General features: G+C 45.1%; 1 protein-coding gene across 1 annotated transcript in view; it reads left to right on the forward strand.

Annotated features, from left to right (window-relative positions):
- The first annotated feature begins 2,366 nt into the window (after positions 1–2,366).
- Positions 2,367–21,692, forward strand: part of PRKCA (protein kinase C alpha) — a 292,545-nt gene continuing 273,219 nt past the window's right edge. The window contains exons 1-2 of the mRNA XM_079797205.1: positions 2,367–2,812; positions 5,721–5,752. Of these exons, the coding sequence (XP_079653331.1) occupies positions 2,640–2,812; positions 5,721–5,752 (205 nt within the window). The 5' untranslated portion in view covers positions 2,367–2,639. The remainder of the gene's footprint in view (positions 2,813–5,720; positions 5,753–21,692) is intronic.

The following is a 21,692-nucleotide window of genomic DNA, read 5'->3' on the forward strand; positions in this document are numbered from 1 at the left end:
CTTGTTATGACATACACTGACCAACAGGGGCAGATGCTCTGACCTGTAGGTTAGCTTGCTACTGAGTGAGATGGGCCGGACACGCCCTGGAGCCCTCCCGCAATCCCTCCCTGGCCCTGATCATGCACCTGTGGGGTCCCTTGGCCTGGCCTGCACCCTCTCACAATCCGGGACCCCTCAGGGGATGTTGGAGAGCCGGTTTCGGCCCGATCCCACAGGCCAGGCCGAGGGACCCCACTGGTGCATGAATTCATGCACCGGGCCTCTAGTCTTCCTATAAGATTATATGTTTCATGTGTACAATGCTATGATACATGATCTGTATATTGCACTATGTGCCCACCACCCAAAGTCACATCTTCTTTATCTATTCACTTATTGATGAACTCAGGTTGCTTCCATCTCCTGGCCCTGGCAATTGTAAATAATGCTGCAATGAACATAAGGGTGCATATGTCTTTTTTGAATTAGTGTTCTTGTTTTCTTTGAATAAATTCCCAGAAGTATAATTGCTAGGTCTACGGCAGCTCTGTTTTTGAATTTTTAAAAAATATGTTTTTATTGATTTTAGAGAGAGAGGAAGGGAGAGAATGACTGAGAAACATGGATGTGAGAAACATCTTCTGGCTGCCTCCTGCACGCCCCCTACTGGGGATCTAGCAGCAACCTGGGCACATGCCCTGACCAGGAATCAAACCAGCGACCTCTCTTGGTGCACCGAGGACGCTCAACCAACTGAGCCACACCGGATAGGGCTCTACTTTAAATTTTTTGAGGAACCTCCATACAGATTTCTATCCTGGCTGCACCAACTTTCAGTCCCACCAACAGTGCACGAGGGTTCCCTTTTCTCCCCATCCTCGGCCAACACTTGTTGATTTTTTGGATGACAGCCGTTCTGACAGGTGTGAGATGGCATTGTTCACTTCCTTGATGTCCTCAGCTCATGAAGTTGATTTGTGAACCTAGTGAACCTGACCATGAAATTGAACACTAACTAAATGCTGGGAGATGGTTGTTTCCCTCGTGTATTTCAGCATCCTCCAGGCAGAACTAATAAATATTCAGCAAGTGATTAGTTGGTACATCCCCAGTGCGTCTTTTGCATATGCATGCCAGCTATCCCTTCACCAGCCCTTTTACTTGGTAATTTGCTAATGTACTGGCTGCACTCCACACCTGCCATTACCGAAGTAATTAGCTTAGTATGCAAACAATTTCTAAATTGAAGTTCTGGACTTGTAAAATCAAGAAAGCCTGATGATCACCGCTGTTAACTGTGGTAGGCATCAAGTAAGGGGATGGATCAGAACAAGTCCTTTAGCTAACCCACGTGCAAACCAGAGGGCGATACCAGGTGCCGGTGAAATATAGGACCACGACTGGAGACAAGTGAAAGGGCCAATATTCAATGGTTTTGTCTTTATTAAATTTATTGGGGTGCCTTTGGTTAATAAGATTATTTAGGTTTCAAGTACACAATTCTGATACACGATCTGCTTATTGCATTGTGTGCACGCCACCCAAAGTCAAATCATCTTCAGCCCTCAGATAGTTGGCCCCCTTTACGCTGTACTGCCCCTCACCTCCCTTTCCTCGTAACCACCATGCAGTTGTGTCTATGAGTTTCAGTTTTATATCCCACAGGAGTGAAGTTTAGAATGGCTCCCTTTCTCCTGCTATCCATATGTAGACAGCGTACAGGTGTGGGGGTAAGGCATTTAAGGCACCCACAGTTAGAGTGGTTTTAGCCGGGCGAAACTTCAAATTGATACATGATGATAGAAGGGGCGGCTGCAGAGGGTACGAAGCGGCTGCAGAGGGTACGAAGCGGGGCAAGGGTGGGAGCAGGTCCGACCAGGCGGGCGGCGCTGGCGGCCCATTCTGGGACCCAGGGCTCCTCTCGGCCTCGCACGGGCAGCGCAGGCCTCCGACCCGGAGAGGAGAAAAGAGGAGAGAGAGGAGCTGGAGGAAGCGAGTGGGGATGGGAGGAGGGAGACGGAGCAGAGAGAGAGGAGCGGAAGCAGAGGAGGGAGGAGAGGCGGGCGGAGGAAGGGGAGGAAAAGGGAGGAAAAGAAAAAGGCGGCGGAGGAGAACGGGTGCGCCCCGCCCAGCGTCCGCCTACGCTCCCAAATCCGGGCAGGCTCTCCCCAGGCCACTGCTGCGGCCTCCGGTTTCTGGGCTCTCGGAAAACGCGGAGGCTCCAAATGCCCCGGCAGGCGCGTCCTCGCCGCGGCGCTCAGCCCCGCGCGCGCCCCCGCCCGCGCGCGCCCCCGCCCGCGCGCGCCCCCGCCCGCGCGCGCCCCCGCGCGCGCGGCTCTGGCGTCGGGGCATGCGCGGTGGGCGGCGCCGCTCCGGGCCGCCTCTGCCGCCGAGAGTAGGAAGCGCGAGAGCCGGGCGCCCGGCTGTCAGTGAGCGTGGGGCCAGCCAGCGAGTGAGCGGCTCTGCTCCGGCTCCGCGCCGCTCCGCCCGACTCTCCCCGGCCGCCGCTGCTGCCGCTGCACCTCCACACACAGACCTCCACCGCCCGCCCGCGCCCCTCGCCCGGGGTCGCCCGCGCCCCGCTGCTCCGCCCCCGCCCACCCGGCCCTCCCGGGCTGCAGCTCCCCGGCGGAGGCAAGAGGTGGTTGGGGGGGACCATGGCTGACGTTTTCTCGGCCAACGACTCCACGACGCCTCTGGACGTGGCCAACCGCTTCGCCCGCAAAGGGGCGCTGAGGCAGAAGAACGTGCACGAGGTGAAGGACCACAAATTCATCGCCCGCTTCTTCAAGCAGCCCACCTTCTGCAGCCACTGCACCGACTTCATCTGGTAGGTGCGCTCGGGCGGGGCGCGCGGACCGCCCCCAGGACCCCTCCCGCGGCGCCCACGGCTGGGGGCCAGTCCCTCCCCAGTAGTCCGGGATCCTTTCGCCCCGGGGACCCTGCTCATTCCCCCCAGCCCGGGTTCCAGGAGTGTCCACGCCGGGGCTGACTCGCTCGGGGAACTTGGAGAGCCGGCGGGAGTCCGAACTCTCGCCTGGATTGACACGCGCGCGCCCGGCCGCCCGGGCCACGGCCGCCCACGCGGGCAGGACTCTCGGGAAGTCATCGCCCGATCACACACCCCCTGCAGCCGCGGGGCTTGGGGGCGGGGGAGGCTGGCCGCGCGCGGTAGTGACAGGGATCCCTTCCACGAGTCTGGTGGCCCGGTGTCTCCGGGCGCGCCCGCCTTCAGTGCCGGCGGCGGAGCAGCCGTCTGCCGGGTGTGTGCGAGCAAAGGGGAAAGTGAGAAGGAGAATCCAGAGGGCAGAGTTTCCCGGAGAACACGCCCGGGAGGAGCCGCGGCGGCTGCGCCTCGCTGTCCAAGTTGGCGAGCCAGGCTGGGCGCACTCGGGGGTGTGTTATTTTATGTTTCCCAGCGGGCGTGGACTCCACTGGAACCTTGGGTCGCTGCCTACTGTAGCTTGTATCTACTGGGCACGGAAAGATTTTGACTTTGCTGGGTGAGCCCAAAGAGAGACGAGGCAACAAACTGTTGAAAGCTTGCAGTGGGGGAGGGGGGGTGGGGACTAAAACAGCAGGCAAAAGGCAGAAGGGCAGAGGGAGTCATTTAAAATAGACCCTGTCAACACCAGATTAGACCTGTAACCCTGTCGATGAGGACAGAAGCCTTATTTAAGAAAAATACTGTAAGGGCTAAAGGTGTCAGAGTTCAGGTAATTTCCAGTGAGCTCAGCTATTCTTGACTCGGGGTGGGGGAGGTGAGGGGTTTGGGAGGCACTGGTAAATGCATGGGCTTTCAGGGGCCTCTGAACCCTGTAAAACTAGGTGAAATTGTAGGTGATCTTTATTGGTGAGATCATTACAGCTTTCTTTAGACGATTCTGGAAAGATCGGTGACCTTTCCCCCCTCCCCCGCCCGCCTTAAAAAAAAAAAAAAAGAAATTCAGAAGTTTAGAAAGCTGGAATTAAGGGAACTCCAGGTCCTGCTGTTTGAGGAGCTGTAGGTCTTTGTGGGTCCCCCGCCCCCCAGGTTGCCGGCCACCCTGCCTTTTCTATGGCTTGTGCATGGATAGCTTCCCAAGGTCCCCAAGTCAGAGCTGTGGCTGGGGTTCCTGAGCTCTGCCCTCCCATAGGAGCAGCCGAGAGCTGTGCCAGGTGACCGTGCCACGGCGTGCGCCCTGCCGCCAGCTGGCTGCGTGGCGTGTATCTTGCCGGTGCCCTGGGGAGCAGCATGGGTGGCTCTGTGTGAATCCATCCCAGGTGGGGGAAACATCCCCAAGGGCGAACCCCACAAAAGCCGCGCTAAGGTGTGCTTCGTTTTTCCTTTTCTTTTTAGACATCTGCTCAAAAGTACACTTTTACGAAAAGCACAGCCACCTCTATGAATGATTTCCATTGTGTAGTCAGCCTACGAAGCAATTGCTCTCAGAGGAGTAGGCAATTGTAGATAAGGCCATTTACAATAAGTTCTTGGAGCATCAGGGGAAAGAGGATAGTTAATGTGAAATCCCGCTAAAAGGGAACAGCTAGACTGCTGACGACTTTTGCAGGAGGTAGGCATGTTAGGAAAGGGTCTGCAACATACATACCCAGGCTAGCACATGTTTTTTCCACTGCCCGTTGCCCTGAAGAGCTAGCCCCTGGTGACCTGATGTGGGAGAGTCAGGTCACCAGGTCTAAGGTGAAGTGGAAAGTAAAGGTCTGTTCTCCCCCCTGAGGAACCCCAGCCATGTTTCTCCACGCAGCTGTGAAGCAGCCACTTGGAGGTTAGGTTGCAGGGTAATAATCACCAGGCTTGTCTAGCCGTGGTTTTCATTTTTCAGTGTTTCTCTGGGTCCTTGATTTGAGTTTTCTTTAAATATTCAAGCACTGATAAGTTAAAACTAAGTGTTTGGGTTTCAAGTATTTTTTTGTTGTTGTGGGGGGTGGGTATGACTAAGTTAATTATAAAAATATGTGATGTGTTTTGTAAATGTAAAAAGCTGTGTAAAACAAGGGATTAGGACTAATCACCTTCTGGAAAAAAAATTCAGTTCATCCTAGTTGGAACCCTGTTTGTAATTGAACGCCCATGTCAAGGGTCTCCCCTTGGGGAGTAAATCCTTTACAAGAACCACAGAGCCTCCGTAAGTGTTTCAAATGCTCTTGGTTCTTAGTAAAAATTAGATCATAATGTTAAATGCAGACAATAGGAATGCTTTGTAAGACCTGGCTCCTTTAAGCCGAAATTTAATACAAGAGTGGTGCTGTTTGGTAATTTCTAGACAAATAATATTTTTAAACAAATTCATAACAAATGAAGAAACCACTTTTTAGCTGTCTTTAGGGAGAAAAAAATTTTTCCAGTTGGTCTTTAGGGACCAAATTAAGGCACTTTGACGTGTTTTTTCCCCCCCCCCCCCCCTTCACCATAAGGTCCTTTTATGTTATTTGAATATTGTGGCCAACTGCTTTGAATATACAATTATGTGCTTGTGTTGATAACAGTGTAACATTTTGGAAAGAATCTGGATACATCGAAATAGTTCAGTGAGCCTTGAGACGGCAGAGAGATTTTTTTCAGAGTTGAATTTACACAGTACTTTGAGCTATGTAGGCATGTTTCCCCAAGCAAATCATTGGGTTTTATGTATATTCCTTTAACTCTGTAGGATACTTTGTCACATAACTGGCTTAAAATGTGGCATCCAACACAAAATATGTTAAGTTATTTTGTTCTTGTTTCTGTTTTTCAGGGGGTTTGGGAAACAAGGTTTCCAGTGCCAAGGTAAGCTGCCATGTTTTCTTTTCTTTTCAAGTACAACATGAAATTGGCATTCCAAACAGGAACTGTATTTTCAGTCTCCTTTTCTTTGTCATCCAAAAAAGTTATTTAGATATATTCAAAATGTGAGGGCTGTAAATGTGGGCCTTCAATAAGCATCATGCCGTATTGCCTAGTAATCTACATATAGAGCTGCCTTATTCTCATTGGGGGGAAAAAAAACACCCCAAAACACCAAAACCTTCCTGTAATTTTATCTTTCGCCAAGAATATTCTTGTCAGAAACTGCTGTCTTTGTGTGGGTGTTCAGAGGAAAAAAAAAAAAAAGGAAATCGCTTTGTAATCGTGTGGCTATTCTTGTTCTTCATCCGTTTTTGTTCATCTCTTACCCATGCATTGAGCTGGACTCCTCATTTTAGGGCACACGTTATACTAGGAAGTTGTTTGTTATTTGATTAGTGATTGTCATCTAGAACAAAGTTTGCAGGTTAATTTAAAGTTGGGTAGATGATTGGATCATGACTGTGTGCTGTGACACATGGCACGTTTTTCCTTCAGCTTAAATCTGTGACAACATATGATACTGTCCATTGCATCCAGAAAGAAATCTCTGATTTCACATGTGTAAAATATATAACTTTTAATCTCTCCATTCCACTTGTTTATGCTTTTTTTTTTTTTTTTTAAGCATTTTGTAGTTTGTGAAGGCATCCCAGGTTTTATTAGCCTACCTCTGGCTCTGCTGCTCACTGTCCATATTATGTTTATTTAGTGCTGGTTACATTTCCCATCTGGGCATAGGTTTATTATTAGGGCGAGTGGAAAGTACATTCTAGCCCGGAAAATATTATCCTAACGCTGTTTAATATTAAGTGCAAGAGAGAGAGAAGACTGTACTTTTTGTATCTTTACAGTTGTTGCTAGTAAGTTGATTACATTTAAAACCTTCTGCAAATTTGTGAACTTGTTTTTTTTCTATGCAGGGTAGGGCAAAAGTAGGTCTACAGTTGTAAGTACACGAAACAGTTTACTCTTATATTATTAATCATTGTATTTTCCATACAAACAACTGTACACCTACGTTCGCCTCACCCTCGGCATTTTCTAAAGATTTTAGGTGTGGGTATTTTGTGATGTAATTAGTACTTGACCTTTCTTCACTATGTGCTTAAAATCCCTATCAAATAAATCATTTTGAGAGTTACATTAGGAAATCAGGAAATCAAGGGATAGTCCTTTTTTTTTTTTTTTTTTTAAAGAGAGAGAATATAGAGAAAGATGTGTTGCACCGGTATCTTTATAAAAGATGAAGGTGTAACTTTTCATTCCTCAAGTTGTGGACCTGAACGTCTGAGGCAGTGTTCGGGCCTGCCCTTGAACATGATTTTGGGAAGCTTAAGGATGTAAACTTGTGACTGTGGGCTAAGGTGGTTCACGTCTGGTATTTTTGGTAATGTGTTTGGGTGGGGACCTCTGGAAACTAGTAAGAAAAAATGTTTACTAAATTTCCTAAATAATAACTGGTAGAAAGTGGGTATATTATTTTAAAAACTATGATGTTTTTCATATAAAGAACTCTGGGTCAAGTTGGTCCCCTTTATACCTGCTCTTCAGAGCAGATTTTATTGGTAAAATCAAAGAATGGCTGCATTATTGGGCCACAGTGGGGAACCTGGGTTTTCTCCCCTCACAGAGGATCTGTTGAACGTTTGGTGACTTAGCAGATTCATAGTCTCAGCATAACTCCCTTTAGCCCGAATTGTGATAGTGATAGTCACAAAAATTGTGAACACTTTATAAAAATGAAATTGTATTCTTTTCTCCCTTTCCACCCTCAGTGATAACTTCTGTTTAAGACAGCCATTCATTCACTCAATCACACATACTTAGTATTTTAGAGAGTGATCAAATTTTTAATCATTCTGCAACTTAGTTTTTTCACTCAGCAGTGTATGGTGGATACCCTTCCATGCCAATACATCATCTCTACCTTACTCTGTGTAGTGATTGCATGTGCAGATATAATTGGATTTACTCACCCATCTCTCTCTTGATGGGTATTTTCATTGTTTCTAAGTTCTTAACAGTACAAATATTATTGTTGATAATATCCTTGGATACTTGTGTAGGTATTTCTACCATCGATACATAGAAGTGTGTATACATTTAAAAATTAAAAAACACACCATGTTTTATTGATTTCAGAGAGAGAAAGGGAGAGGGAGAGAGGGATAGAACATCAACGATGAGAGAGAATCATCAATCGGCTACCTCCTGCACACCTCCTACTGGGATCAAGCCCACAACCCGGGCATGTGCCCTGGCTGGGAATTGAACCCGGTGACCTCTTGGGTGATGCGTGGGTCAACATTCAACCACTGAGCCACACCAGCCGGGTATGGGAAGCACTTTTGAATCTTGAGCCTTTTCCCTGCTAAGATTATACCACACATTGTACTTACCTTGTGTCTCTCCCCGAAACTCTGCATTTTTTAGGAGTTAAGGGTTAAAAATCAGCTTCCCTTCGCCTTTGCTGAGGACATTGTATTGTGAAGGCCTGCTTCGGGGTAGCCATTTCCATCAGCTCACCTGAGCAGGGTGGTGTTTTATATTCCTCCTCTAAGAATGAACTGTGATGTTTGAGGGAAGAGGAAGAATAAAGAATGAGCCCCCGGCTTGGCCACACAAGCTGAGGAATTCCAGAAAATCAAGCCAGTTAAACGGAGGGTGACCTTTAACAGAACGGGGATTGAGTTGGCAGCTTTTCAGAAAAGAATGTCTAGTTATTCTAATCAGAATGCAGGGTCTGAGTGCCAAGAAGTGCGGGCACCAAGTGCCAGGAGATAGGAATGGGCTGAGGTCCAAGTTGGGCGGAACATGAGGTTGATCCCTCTAACAGAGCATTTGTCCTTCCTGTATATGGGGTTGGCCACCCCTGAACTCGAATAGGCCATTGATTTTTTAAAAATTGATCCCAGTATTTTTTTTTTTTTTCATTTTCAATTGCAGTTGACATTCATTAGTCAGGCATTAGTGTAATTTACAGAGTGATTCTGGACCCACCCCACCCCGCCCCCCATAAGTCTGGTACCCCGTATCTGATGTCAGGATTTTCCGTCCTTCATCTTCAAAACATGGGTCAGCCTCTTGGCACCGCACTTTCCATTGGTTACCCCAGATTAAAAGCTGTGCTAACCACAGATGAACTCTTGGGGTTATCAGTAGAGTGCCAAAAAAAACAGCCCCATGGAAGAGTGAGTGTAATTTGAAAGTTTTGCACTGAGGTCAGAACAAAGCATTGTTTCAAATTGGAAGATGAAATTGTCAATAATACCTAAAATATGGAAAACTGCCGTGGAGGTGGGCAGTTAAAATTGCTTTTCGCCCTGACCCATGTGGCTAGGTTGGTTGGAGCATCATCTCATGCACCAAAAGGTTGTTCGTTCAATTCCCAGTCAGGGCATATGATCAGGTTTTGGGCTCAATCCCCAGTAGAGGCCATACAGGGAGTAGCCAATGGATGTTGCACTCTCACATCAATGTTTCTCTCTTCCCCCCTCCTTTCCTCTCTCTCTAAAATAAATAAATAAATAAAATAATCTAAAAGAAACACAAAAAAACCTCTGCTTTTCTTTTCAGTAGTTCCCCCCCCCCCCACACACACACATACAAAGATGTATTAATACTTGCTAGAAATGGGACACATGGACAAAACTAGTGTTGGGTATTTCCATTTGGTGCTATATACTTGTCGCGAAATGATTTCTGATGCACGGCTTTCGGAATTGTACTTAGTACGTTAAGTGAAAGTGTTTTATTGTTTTAGTCACACATCCCCACCCATAAGCTGCTGTGGCCTATGAGTGCTTATTCTTCCTACGAGGCAGTAGAAACCTAATAAATATGTACTTTTGAGGATGAATCTGACATTCCAGTTTCCTTTTCTTTAATTTTTTGACGAAATAATTTACTGCCCTCTGAGGGTTTCGCCCCTCCGGGGATGCTGTTATTCAAATTTAAATTTTTAGGCACCTTAGCCCTTAGCTTGCTCATTCATTTTCCTGCTGAGGATTCTGATTTCAAAATGGCTCAGCTGCAGGCCGTCTCCTCGGGGGAGGTTCTGTCTCTACAATCCTGCTGCCTTGCTTTTCCAGTCTCAGGATGCTTCCTTCTCCCCATCCTCCCAGTCATTCCGAACAAACACGTTGCTGTTTCCCAGAAAGGGTTTTCTTTCGCCAGTTCTTTCCCCACCCTCTGTTTGCCCCCCAAATGCCTGTTTCCCCAGGGAGTCTTGGCCCAGACCCTTTCCGTCCGCTGCCCTCCCTGTCGTAGGACCCTCACCTTGGGTCGCGTCTTGTCTGTTCCTTTGCCAGCCTGCGCGCGAAGGCTGAGGCTTAGTTCTGTCTCCAGTGCTGAATGCAGTGCCTGGCGCTCGGTGGACTCTATGTAAATATGAGGAGAGATATGACAAGAATGCCCATAACCGGGAGGATTACAGTGACTTCTGCCTGCCTATTTTTAAAAAAAAATCTAGTTTATGATCCAAAGTTATGTCAACTAGGGGAGATCGTTAGGTGGCTTAAGGAAAAGTACTTCCCAGAGCTAAGCCTACTTATTCAAAACATGGAGCAGGAAACTTTAGTTTGAACCTCTAACAAGTTATACGTAATGCTAAACTTAACAAAATTAGCACCCTAAGAGGCAACCACTTCATGTGCTGTCCTATCTTTAGAGAGGTACCCAAGCGTCAGAAATGAATCTTACTGTCACAAATAAAACGAGCATGCTGTGGGCCGCAGCAGGAGGGGGGGAATGTCCTGGATTGGGGGGCGGGGGGGGGGCGGGAATGAAAAGCAGCCCCAATCCACGTGTCTGGTACAGCCGCTGAAGTGTCCCGCTTTATGTCGAGATTGCTCCTAGCTGACACAGATGGCCATGCTCCAGAGGCAGTAGCTCAACATGACTGGTTCTGGTTTTCTTCAACAAGAAACGTACCCAAGACGTTTCTGGGCCTTGATGTTAGAGCCGTGGTCGGCAGAATGCGGCTCGCGAGCCACATGCGGCTCTTTGGCCCCTGGAGTGTGGCTCTTCCACAAAATAGCTGTGCGATTGAAACGTACGGTGCGATGGAAACTTCGTGGCCCATGCGCAGAAGTCGGTTTTCGGCTCTCAAAAGAAATTTCAATCGTTGTTCTGTTGATATTTGGCTCCGTTGACTAATGAGTTTGCCGACCACTGTGTTAGAGGAAGAGTTGAGGGCACAGTAGAGATGCCGGAGGAGGATGGTTATACCTGAATTGCAGCCACTTTAAACGTCTCATCCGACCGGAAGGAAAGACAGAGTAATGTTAATTAGACGGTGCAGTAAGCTGGACCTTTAGGAGCTCTCACGTTGTGTATGGTTCCGTTCCAAAAGCACCCCAGTAAGCACGGGATAGTATCCCCTCCTTAGAAACGAGAGTGCGGAAGAATCTACCAGGCTGGCGGGTGGGGCGTGGGTTCAGATTCTAACTGTTCTGCAGAAAACATCTTTCAGAGCCAAGTGGAAATTTTTGGGGCACTTACGAAGCCTGGATTTATATTAGGAGAGGAAAGAATGATGGCGTTAAGGGAAACATGGAACATTTCTTGGTGACAGAGAATTAAGGCTTCCCTGTCCTCGGCTGTCTGTCAGAATTTCCATGACACACCCTTTATTTGAGGTCTTGTTTTCTACCAAGCACTGAAGCCTCATGGTAGACTCAAACCCGATCCGTGAACATCTCAGTATTGGAACAGTATTAACAGTGAAATCTAATTGAGATTACTGAGGCTACATTAAAAAAAAAAAGCCCTCTTAAATTATACAAAGTGGAAAATGGTTTCTGGAAATAGGTTTCTATAAAAAATAAAAGGGAATGGAAGGGAATGGTTTGATTAATTGTCAGCACAAGATAAGAATTATTTAAGAGGGAGTTCACAAAGTAAGATTAGCTTTGAGGGCAGTTCATCTCGGGTGCTTTTACTGGCTATATATTTTGTCCAATATCTCTAGTTTGGGCATTTGGGGAAATACCAGCTCCATCGATAATAGGCGGGGTGACTCCAGTAGGCAGTTAGGAGATAAATAATGAGGGTAGAAATATAGGATGGGAAGGTGTTACAGGTTTAGCTCCAACTTGGACAAAACGGTATGAGGAATGGGATAAGAGGAGAGTCCAGGTAACAAGCTGACTTCTGAGAGCCAAATTCTGTTTTAGAGCTGCTCGAACTCCCGTCAGCGTCAGTCATCCTGTGGGTGAGACCATGAGTGTTTAGAGATGTGGATAGTAGCTCACGGACAGCAGCGCACCAAGTCCGATGTAGATAATTTCCTGTACTTGAAACACAAGCAATCACCTGTGTGCTTACTTCTAGACACTGTTCTAAGCACAGAATGGTTTCAGAAAGGAGGAGAGGAGAGGTAGAAACGTCAATGATGAGAAAGAATCATTGATGGGCTGCCTCCTGCACACCCCCTACTGGGGATCGAGCCCCCAACCCCAGCATGTGCCCTCACAGGGAATTGAACCGTGACCTCCTGGTTCATAGGTCGACACTCAACCACTGAGCCACACCAGCCGGGTAGAAGCACTTTTCATTAGCACATCTGATCCTCACGATTCTGAAATGGGTAAGCAGTGTTATTATCTCCATTTCACAGAGGAGGAAACAGTCACTGAGACACAGAGAAGTTGGGTAACTTGCCCAAGATCACCCAGTCAGAACATGGCAGAGCTGGGATTCAAACCCAGGCAGTACGGGTCCAGGCTCCATGCTGGCAACCCACGTGCCCTCTCCGTGGCCTCACAGTTCCCCTTGTGTCAGACGTAAACTGCAGCACCGACTTGGTTGTGGAGGTGTGGAAGAATGAAGTAACATCCATTCACCTCGGTAACACTTACGTGCTTACTACCCGTCGTGGGGGATTATGCCAGACACGCGGACCTCCATTGTATCTATTGTGCCAGACGCTACGGGGACAGTCTGGTGTCAGGGAGCGTAGAGCGGAACGGCCTCGATGAAACAGCTCATTGTTGTAGAAGTCTGAATGAAGTAGTGTCGAAGCATGCGAGGAGGAGGAAGATGTCTGGGCTCCTTAGGCGGTGGCTTTGAATTGGGCTCTGTAGGATGCATAGAATGCCCTCTGAAGAGATGTGGGAAGATGTTCTGCTGTGAGAAAGATAACACAAGGAAAGGAGAGAGGGATGGAAGTGACTGGTACCTTCAGGGAGCCCTGTAGACCAGGAGGGAGGCCAGACTCAGATGTTAGTGCCGAGCCCCAGGCAGGAGAGTGGATCGGAGAAATGTATGTGGAGTATGTATTAGTCCTTCTACACTGATACGTTACTTCCTTTTCTGTCTTTTTATGTGTATGTCATGCTTCCTTTTCAGAAAAAATGTTGCAATTACAGGAGGTTAAAGCTCGTATCTCCATGAAAGATCTATAGTATTGAAGCTTGGAAAGTAACTTCTTGTTTTACAAACTATGCTGCTTGGACACTAACCCAGGGGTCTCTACTAGGACCAAGCTGTTACTATTGATCACAGCCTCCTGTGGGAAATCCAGGGGTCTTACAGCCTGGATATTACGAATGGGGAGAATAGCTACACTGAGTCATTCTAGGTATGTTCACATGCATTCATAAGGGAAATGGTAAAGAACTAAAACATTTACCTATTTAAAATCAGCACTTTCTATTTGAAAAACTGCATCCTGACCCATTCCGTCTGCATTTCTGGTTCATTATTCCTTCCTTCTTCTCTGTGGGGCCAAAAATCAGGAGAATGGTATAACCCAGTGGTCGGCAAACTCATTAGTCAACAGAGCCAAATATCAACAGTACAACGATTGAAATTTCTTTTGAGAGCCAAATTTTTTAAACTTAAACTATATAGGTAGGTACATTGTTATTAACGTAATTAGGGTACTCCTAAGCTGGCCTTTGCTAAAAACTCAAGGGGCCAAAGAGCCGCATGTGGCTCGTGGGCCGCAGTTTGCTGACCACTGGTATAACCCTAATCAGAAACGTTTGCAAAGGACGGTGCAGGGGTGCTGCAGAGCGCCCCAGGTTGGGTTCTCACCTGGATTTCAGACTTGCAGACTAAAAACTCACATAATAGCACTACCATGATGACGTGTACTTGACGCTGTGCCCCCACTGCAGGGGAGCAGGCATTACTGTGCTCGCCCTGCAGGCCGGACGCCAGGCCCAGGGAAGTAGCGAGCCTGTGGTCATGCGGCTGTGAGACCAGGCCCATTTAGTATGTGTTTAATCGCAGTTGTTTTTTAGTATCTGAAGCTATGCACTTAAGTAACTGATTCCTTTTAGTCATATCTTTTTTTTTCTTCTTCCCTCAGGGTTTCTAATACAGTATGATTTGTGGTGCTGTCTGTTGTCATTGATAAAGCTCTCCTTGATTCAGGAAAGTTAGGCTCATGCTTGCAAAGGCTTTCATTTGGATGTGTCTTGAACTGAAGTGGCAGTAAATGAGCTTACATTATTTTCCTGGTGAACGTATGCATGTCACTGCGTAACTATCTTAAAACGTGGACACGGGAGATAACTCATTTATTGCATCTTGATTCTTAACTACTTACAATGTGGAAAGTAGTTTAAATCATACTTATTTTCTCATATTCTACACAAAAGGTGCTTTTAAAAATGCAGCTGTAACCATGAAAAGTTGTGCAAGGATGTTTACCGTTTCATAGGTGGATTATAAAATGCCACGTTGTGAGTCATTTGTCTAATAATAACTTCGAAATATTCTTTTGAGTAAATCTAATTCTTTCACATGCTGAGTATTTTTGATCACTAAAGTGATTTTTGTCACTCTAGTTTCACATTAGTTACTTTGATCTGAGTGACTCATTAATGTGGAAAACTTAATCATTCTTCCGTTTTGATTTCATTTTCTCTCTATACCACACAGGTGCCTTTAAAAATCAAATGATCATTCATTTTAAAGAGACCCGGCTGATTTTTTTTTTTCTCCTTCTTAGGTCCAAATTCAGGATTAGGGATAAGGGCTGAAGGATGCATTATCCTTATTTACCCCCCCCCCCCTTTTTAAAAACAAAACATTTATTTATTTATTTATTTATTTATTGAAATCTCTTGCTTTTTTATTTTATTATTTCTTTATTGATTAAGGTATTACATATGTGTCCTTATTCCCCCATTACCCCCACCCCCCACTCATGCCCCCACCCCCCTGTTGTCTGTGTCCATTGATTAGGCTTACATGCATGCATATAAGTCCTTTGGTTGATCTCTTCCCCTTACCCGCACCGTCCCCTACCTTCCCTGAGGTTTGACGTTCTGATTTATGTTTCTCTGTCTCTGGATCTGTTTTTGTTCATCAGTTTATGTTGTTCATTATAGTAGTGTAGTGGTTATCACGTTCGCCTAACAAAATACTTATTTAAAGATGTTTTTATTGACTTTAGAGAGAGAGAGGAAGGGAGAGGGAGAAAGAGATAGAAACATTGATCGTCTGCCTCCTGCATGCCCCCTACTGGGGATTGAGCCCACAACCCCAGGCATATGTCCTGACTAGCAATCCAATTGGCAACCTCTTGGTTCATGGGTCGATGCTCAACCACTGATCCACACTGGCTGGGATATTTTTGGTGCTTAATTGCATCATAGCACCTGCTGGTAGTGAGCCAAGTCTGTGCCCATGTGGTACAAATTAACTTGCAAGATTGCATTTTATAAAGATGAATTATTGGGCGGGAGCTGGAATAGCTGGTGTGCTTAAGACTCGCCTTGTGGTCTAAGAGGAATCTAATAAAATGCTGTGGAAGCATAATTAAGATGGAAGGTAAAGTACTAGAGAGCATAGGATCACTCATGATCGAGGCTCTGGGCTGATGAAATTCTTCAGTCATGATGATAATGAGAGGTATACTACTGAGGCTTGTCGTAACTTAGTTTAAATTTAAAGCATAACCTTGGGTAAGAAAAAAAAGCATTCGTGATACTAAGTTTGATCGGCTCATGATCTGAGCGATCAGATGTTTTCCTGGACCATAAATCAGACCACTCCTTTAAAAAAAATACTGTTGCATTGGAGGAATGCTCTTCGGGGTGGGTCAGCCTGCGTCACTGTGGTTGCTGGGAGGCTGTCACTGTGAGTGCATATTGCTTCTCCTTGTTGGGATCTTACTTACAAGGAGGATAATAGGAATGGAAGCCTATTCTGAAGGTCAGGGGGCTCATGCCTGGTCTTTTCTGGAGAGATGAGCTAGGAATTCAGAGCTTCCTGGAAAGCGGGTTTATGTTCTGGACCAGGCATGTCACACTCGCGGCCTGTGGGCCTCATGCACCCCCACAATGAGTATTTTTGCGGCCCCGCCAATATAACGGTATGTGAGAAACGTTTTAGTAAAAATTTTGTAACTTAATTTTTACAATATCCTGGTATACATAATTATTAATAACAGACTACAACGTCCATTTGCTAATGACTGATTACTGTAAACGTGTTGCATTCATTTCCCTTACGCGCCTTACGTGCAGGCGCACCATTTCTCTCCACTAATACCAGCAGCGAATATTCTAGCAGCCGATGGCCACGTCATTAGTCTTGGGCTGACTTGTTTGATGTGCGCAAGAGGAAATATTTCGCTATTGGAGAACAAGAAAAATAGGTTTATTTGCCTTATGCTTTACTCATTTGTGCAGTTATTCAGTGTCTGGTAAGTTAATGTTCAAGAAAAAAATATTAATTTTTATTAAAATGTCCTATTATTTTATGTTAACGATTACTCATTTATTTCAGCCCTCTGTATTCAGCATGTCTCTGTCGAAAGAAACCTACGTTTCTATGAAAATTGAAGCTTTTGTTTTCTTGCGGCCCAACATAAACATAAACCTTGTGTATTTGGCCCATGTTAGCCTTTGAGTTTGACCTGCTTGCTCTAGACTATTGGCGTCCAATAGCATTTTGTTCGATGACGGGAATGTTCTCTAAGCTGCACTATCTACTACTAGTATGGCAGCCACTAGCACTATCTGGCTATTAAGCACTTGAAATGTGAAACTGAATTTTTGTGTGTGTGTGTTTTTTAAAGTAAAGTTTAAAGTTCAGTGGCCACACGTGGCAAGTGGCTACACATGGGAGAGTTCAACTTCAGAGCATCCTGAGGGAGTAAAATTGGGTCATGCTTTCCTTGTGAAATAAAATGGATACCTAAAATCACACAAAAAATGCACGGTTTAATGAATTATTCTCAAGCGAACATCCCTGTAACCACGCCTCGGATGGAGGAGTAGAACTGGGCCCAGGCCTCTGTCTGCCTGGTCTCTTCCTCCAAAGCGACTGTGAGGATTTTTAGATTCATCAGTTCTGTGCAATTTTATTTAGTTTCATCATCCAAGTGGCTATGCGTAGACACTATAATCTTGTACATTTAAAAATAATTGGGAGTGTCCTTGAATCTTGCAATCTACAGCTTCATCCTCCATCGCTTCTTTTCCTTATTACCTATCTGGGAGAGGACCTGTAGAGCTCCCCGGGGTATTTTGCTGATGGCACACTCCGGGTGCCGGGCACCAGATTCCAAATTGGCAGCTGGGTCTTGAGGTTTGATGAATTGGTCTTAGGTTCTGTGTGGGTCAGATAGTTTGTGTGTGTGTGTGTGTGTGTGTGTGTGTGTGTGTGTGTGTGTGTGTTTTAAATATATCTTTATTGATTTCAGAGAGGAAGGGAGAAGGGAGAGAGAAATAGAAACATCAATGATGAGAGAGAATCATTGATCGGCTGCCTCCTGCTGGGGATCGAGCCTGCAACCCGGGCATGTGCCCTTGCCTGGAATCGAACCCGGGACCTTTCAGTCCGCAGGCCGACGCTCTATGCACTGAGCCAAACCGTCTAGGGCTGGGTCAGGTAGTTTTTGAGATGCCTTTATAACTTCACATACTTGTTGGTTATGTGTATGTCAGTGCGGAAGGAACACCAATGGAGTGTTTTCCATCAAACGAAGTATCCGATTGAGAACAGTTGACCCGTTTAAATTGGTTTATGCTAAATTTTGCAGTATACAGTCTGCCACATGGGAACTTCTGTGTATTATTTGTGGAAAACGAGGTTGTCAGAGGTCTTTCTAAATGTGTGGTGTTCATAATACCTGTGTGCATTTTAGTTTTTAGTAAGTACTTCTGTGAGCTAGAGGGGTGTGTGTGGGTGTGGGTGTGGGTGTGGGTGTGGGTGAGTGTTTGCCTGTTGGGGTGGTGGAAAGAATTGCTAAGTGAGTTGTAATATAGTCATTTGCTTGTCTAAAGCTCACCCACATGGCTGTACATACCATCTTCTTTTGTTCTTGGTCTTTTAATTTCCAACACAAGACCCACTTGGGCTTCAGAGTTATTTTTGTGCACTGGAATATCTAGGGGCAAAGAGAATAAGCATGTGAAAAGTGAACTGGTGTGTTCTTATTTGAAGAAGCAGATGGGTAAACAACTCTGGACCTTCTGTGTACAGAACCTTACAAAAGTTAATGATGTGGAGGAGGAGAGGTTTCTGAAGAATTAGAGGGCCGGTTCACTCTCATTGGGGAGTTTAAAATATAACTGGATAAGTATGACTAAGACACTCAAGAGTTCTTTTATTTAAAAATATCAGCCTGCAGAAGTGTAAGTGTAAAAAAAAAAGTCAAAAGAGACCTTTCTATGTGGCAAATACGCACCAGACTGGAAGTGAGCTAATCTGGCTTTGAATCCAGGTTAGGCCTCTGTCCACTTTGTAACCGGGGATCTGGGCTCTGTTAAGGGTAGTAAACGTGACATTCTTGCCAGTTGCTATGGCAGACAACACTAATTAATAGGGTCCTTTTTCAACTTCAGAATCCTTCGTAACTCAGTGCTCCAGGTAGCCATTGCACATCACTTGCCTGGAATTGACACGGAAGACCAAGTCTACTTGTCTTCCCTGGTTTCCAGGATCCCTCCTAGCTTTTGTTCTCCCGAGGACGGACATACTTGGAAGTGCTCAATCTCCTTGCTACTCAGTTTTCATATATTTCTCCCTCTCCTTTTACTTCTTCCACAGAAGCATAATATCCTGGAAAAAACAATCTATGGTACTGAAATCTTTTTTTTCTCTTAAAAGTATTATCATGAAATATTGAAACTTTCATGCAAAACAAACTATCAGTTGCTGGGAATTGGCCGTAAGCCAGTAATGGAGTTGGTTTAGGATGAAAAAAAAAAAAAAAAACACATACAAAAACGAAACACACAAACCCTGTTCATGCCTTGATGTTGTTTTCCTTTTTGAGCAGCATGTAAAATGTTCGATTTTTCTGACTTCTGCTGGGTCCAAGCCGATGTTTTTTACTCTCCAATTTATGTGAATTCCTTGTAGTCAAAATCCGGTATTTGAGCCATGTTTTGGTTTCGTGGTGTTTTACAGAGCTCTGTGACCCAAGTCATCACTCCTGCAGCCCTCCCCCACCCCCCTTTTTTTTCCTAATCTGGAGAGGAAATAAAAAACTAGGAGTTGAGCTTTGTGTTTGATCTTGTAGGAACCATAATGAAGGCTGAAATAATGGTACCCTAAGTCCAGCGATGGCTGATGATAGCAGAGTACAGATTGCTCTATTCAGAAATGCACAGGAGAGGAAATTACGTTGGAAGCAGCCAGCCAGGATGCAATGTTCCTCAAACTGTTTGGGAACAGAGTTAAGGGAGAGGAGAGAAGCTCTGAAGGGTGGGTAGCTGTGATTCTTTTTTTCTTTCTTCTTCTTCTTTGAAAGCTTGCTTACAATCCTTTGAGCTACACAGAGCCCCAGGATTACTTGTAGTGTCCATACTGTAAGCTTTTGCATGCACAAATCCTAGGTGTGAAAATTTGACCTTTAAAATGATTTTCATTACTGTCTCCCATCCCTCTCCTCCTTTCTCCCTTTTTTTAAAAAGCTGGCCATTTGTGTGAACTTTTAGGTTTTATGGTTGATGTTGAGGCCCTAAGACCTGCCTGTTTGGCTGGCTATCCTCCATCTACCTATAATTATATATTCAGTGCATATTACCTACCAGGCATTGTGTTCGTTGCTGGGGATAATAATAGTACCTAATGCTTAACTGGATATGTCCTTTGCGTATGGTTCAGTGTTAAGCACTTTGCATATATGTCCTATTTACTCTTCACAACCAAATGAACACAGGTTATTTTATGGATGAGGCTCAGAGGTTGTTGCCTGAATCATACAACTAAGGGTCTGGGTTAGGTTAGTATTGGGATATAGATCTTGATTATTGATTCATTTTGTTGATATTTTGGGGGGAATTTCATCTGAAACGTGGTTTTTGAAAGGTAAATGCTTCGTGGATTTGTATATTTTTAAAAGCAATTTCCCCCTTTTGACAGCTTGGGTCCAGATGTTGTCTTCCCTCCCTGGCAGCCCCCCAACACCCATCACACACAATAAAAATGTAGGAACTCTGTCTGCGAGAACACGCTCTTTAATTTCCTGGTTTATATGTTACCGGTATATGGGGATGTTATAAAACAAGTGCAGTCAGGCTTCACAAACATTAAATCTGGGAGGTTTCAGAGACGCATGGAATGGGTTTATAATTTAATAAAAAGATTAATTCAGCCCCAACAGCTTACTTGCTGGGAGGGTTCTCTTTTCTGCCCTTACCCGAGGTGGGGAGACACGTGGTAACTGTGTGTGTGCTGTGTGCCTGCTCTGTCCATCCTTTTGAAATGTTGAGATCAATTAGGTTGAGCTTATCCAGAGCCAGGAAGGAGTCTGGCCATCACAAACTCCGCTTCTCTTCGAGTTCGCTGTGTGTACTTACCTGTGTTCATGGTGTGGGCTTCTGTTGAGAGAGGCCCCAACTTTATCAGCGTTTGTGAATGCTTGGTATTTTAAAGTTTGATAAAGGGGAGATCTGCCAAAGGTGATATCAGGTGGTACCATCATTTTCCATTTGATAATCAGCTTATTTAAAAATAATTTTATTTGAAAACATTTTGTGTCATCTTCCACTTTCATAACCCCCAAATAGTTTAAATCAGCTTGGTAAAATTCTGTCCTTCTTCATCTATAGCACTTAATTCTTGTTGTTTTTTAAATAATAATAATTATTTTTAATATTTTTATATTTATTTTCGAGAGAGAGGGAGGGGGAGAGAGGTAGAAACATCTTTCCTGCATGCCCCCTACTGGAGATCAGGCCTGAATCCTGGACATACTAGTATACCCCGACCAGGAATCAAATCGGCGACCTATTGGTGCACGGGACAGCACTCAATCAACTGAGCCACACCAGCCAGGACCTTAATTCTTTAGTTCAATCTGTTCTTTTTTTTTTTATTAAATATATTTTATTGACTTTTTACAGATAGGAAGGGAGAGGGATAGAGAGTTAGAAACATCGATGAGAGAGAAACATCGATCAGCTGCCTCCTGCACACCTCCTACTGGGGATGTGCCCGCAACCAAGGTACATGCCCTTGACTGGAATCGAACCTGGGACCTTTCAGTCCACAGGCCAATGCTCCATCCACTGAGGCAAACCAGTTTTGGCTCAATCTATTCTTTTGGCTCTATCTTTATATCTTTTTATTTATCATTAATTTGAAATTTGAAGTAATCTTTTACTTAGCTTTTATTTTAATATTAAAGAGAATTTCAAAAAATGAGGTCTAAAATTTTATATGGCTATTAATATATATATATTCTATATAATAAAGAGCTAATATGCTAATTAGACCAGACGGCAGAATGACCTTCCAGAATGACCTTCTGGAATGACCAGTGGGTTGGGGGTGGGGCCAGGGCTGCTAGGGCTGAGCCCCTTGCACAAATTTCGTGCATCGGGCCTTTAGTGTGTGTGTATGTATATATATATATATATATATATATATATATATATATATATATATGTAATAGCTATATCTGCCA

Source organism: Cnephaeus nilssonii, assembly GCF_951640355.1.
Source record: "Cnephaeus nilssonii genome assembly, chromosome: 19".
In the NCBI taxonomy this organism is placed as follows: domain Eukaryota; kingdom Metazoa; phylum Chordata; class Mammalia; order Chiroptera; family Vespertilionidae; genus Cnephaeus; species Cnephaeus nilssonii.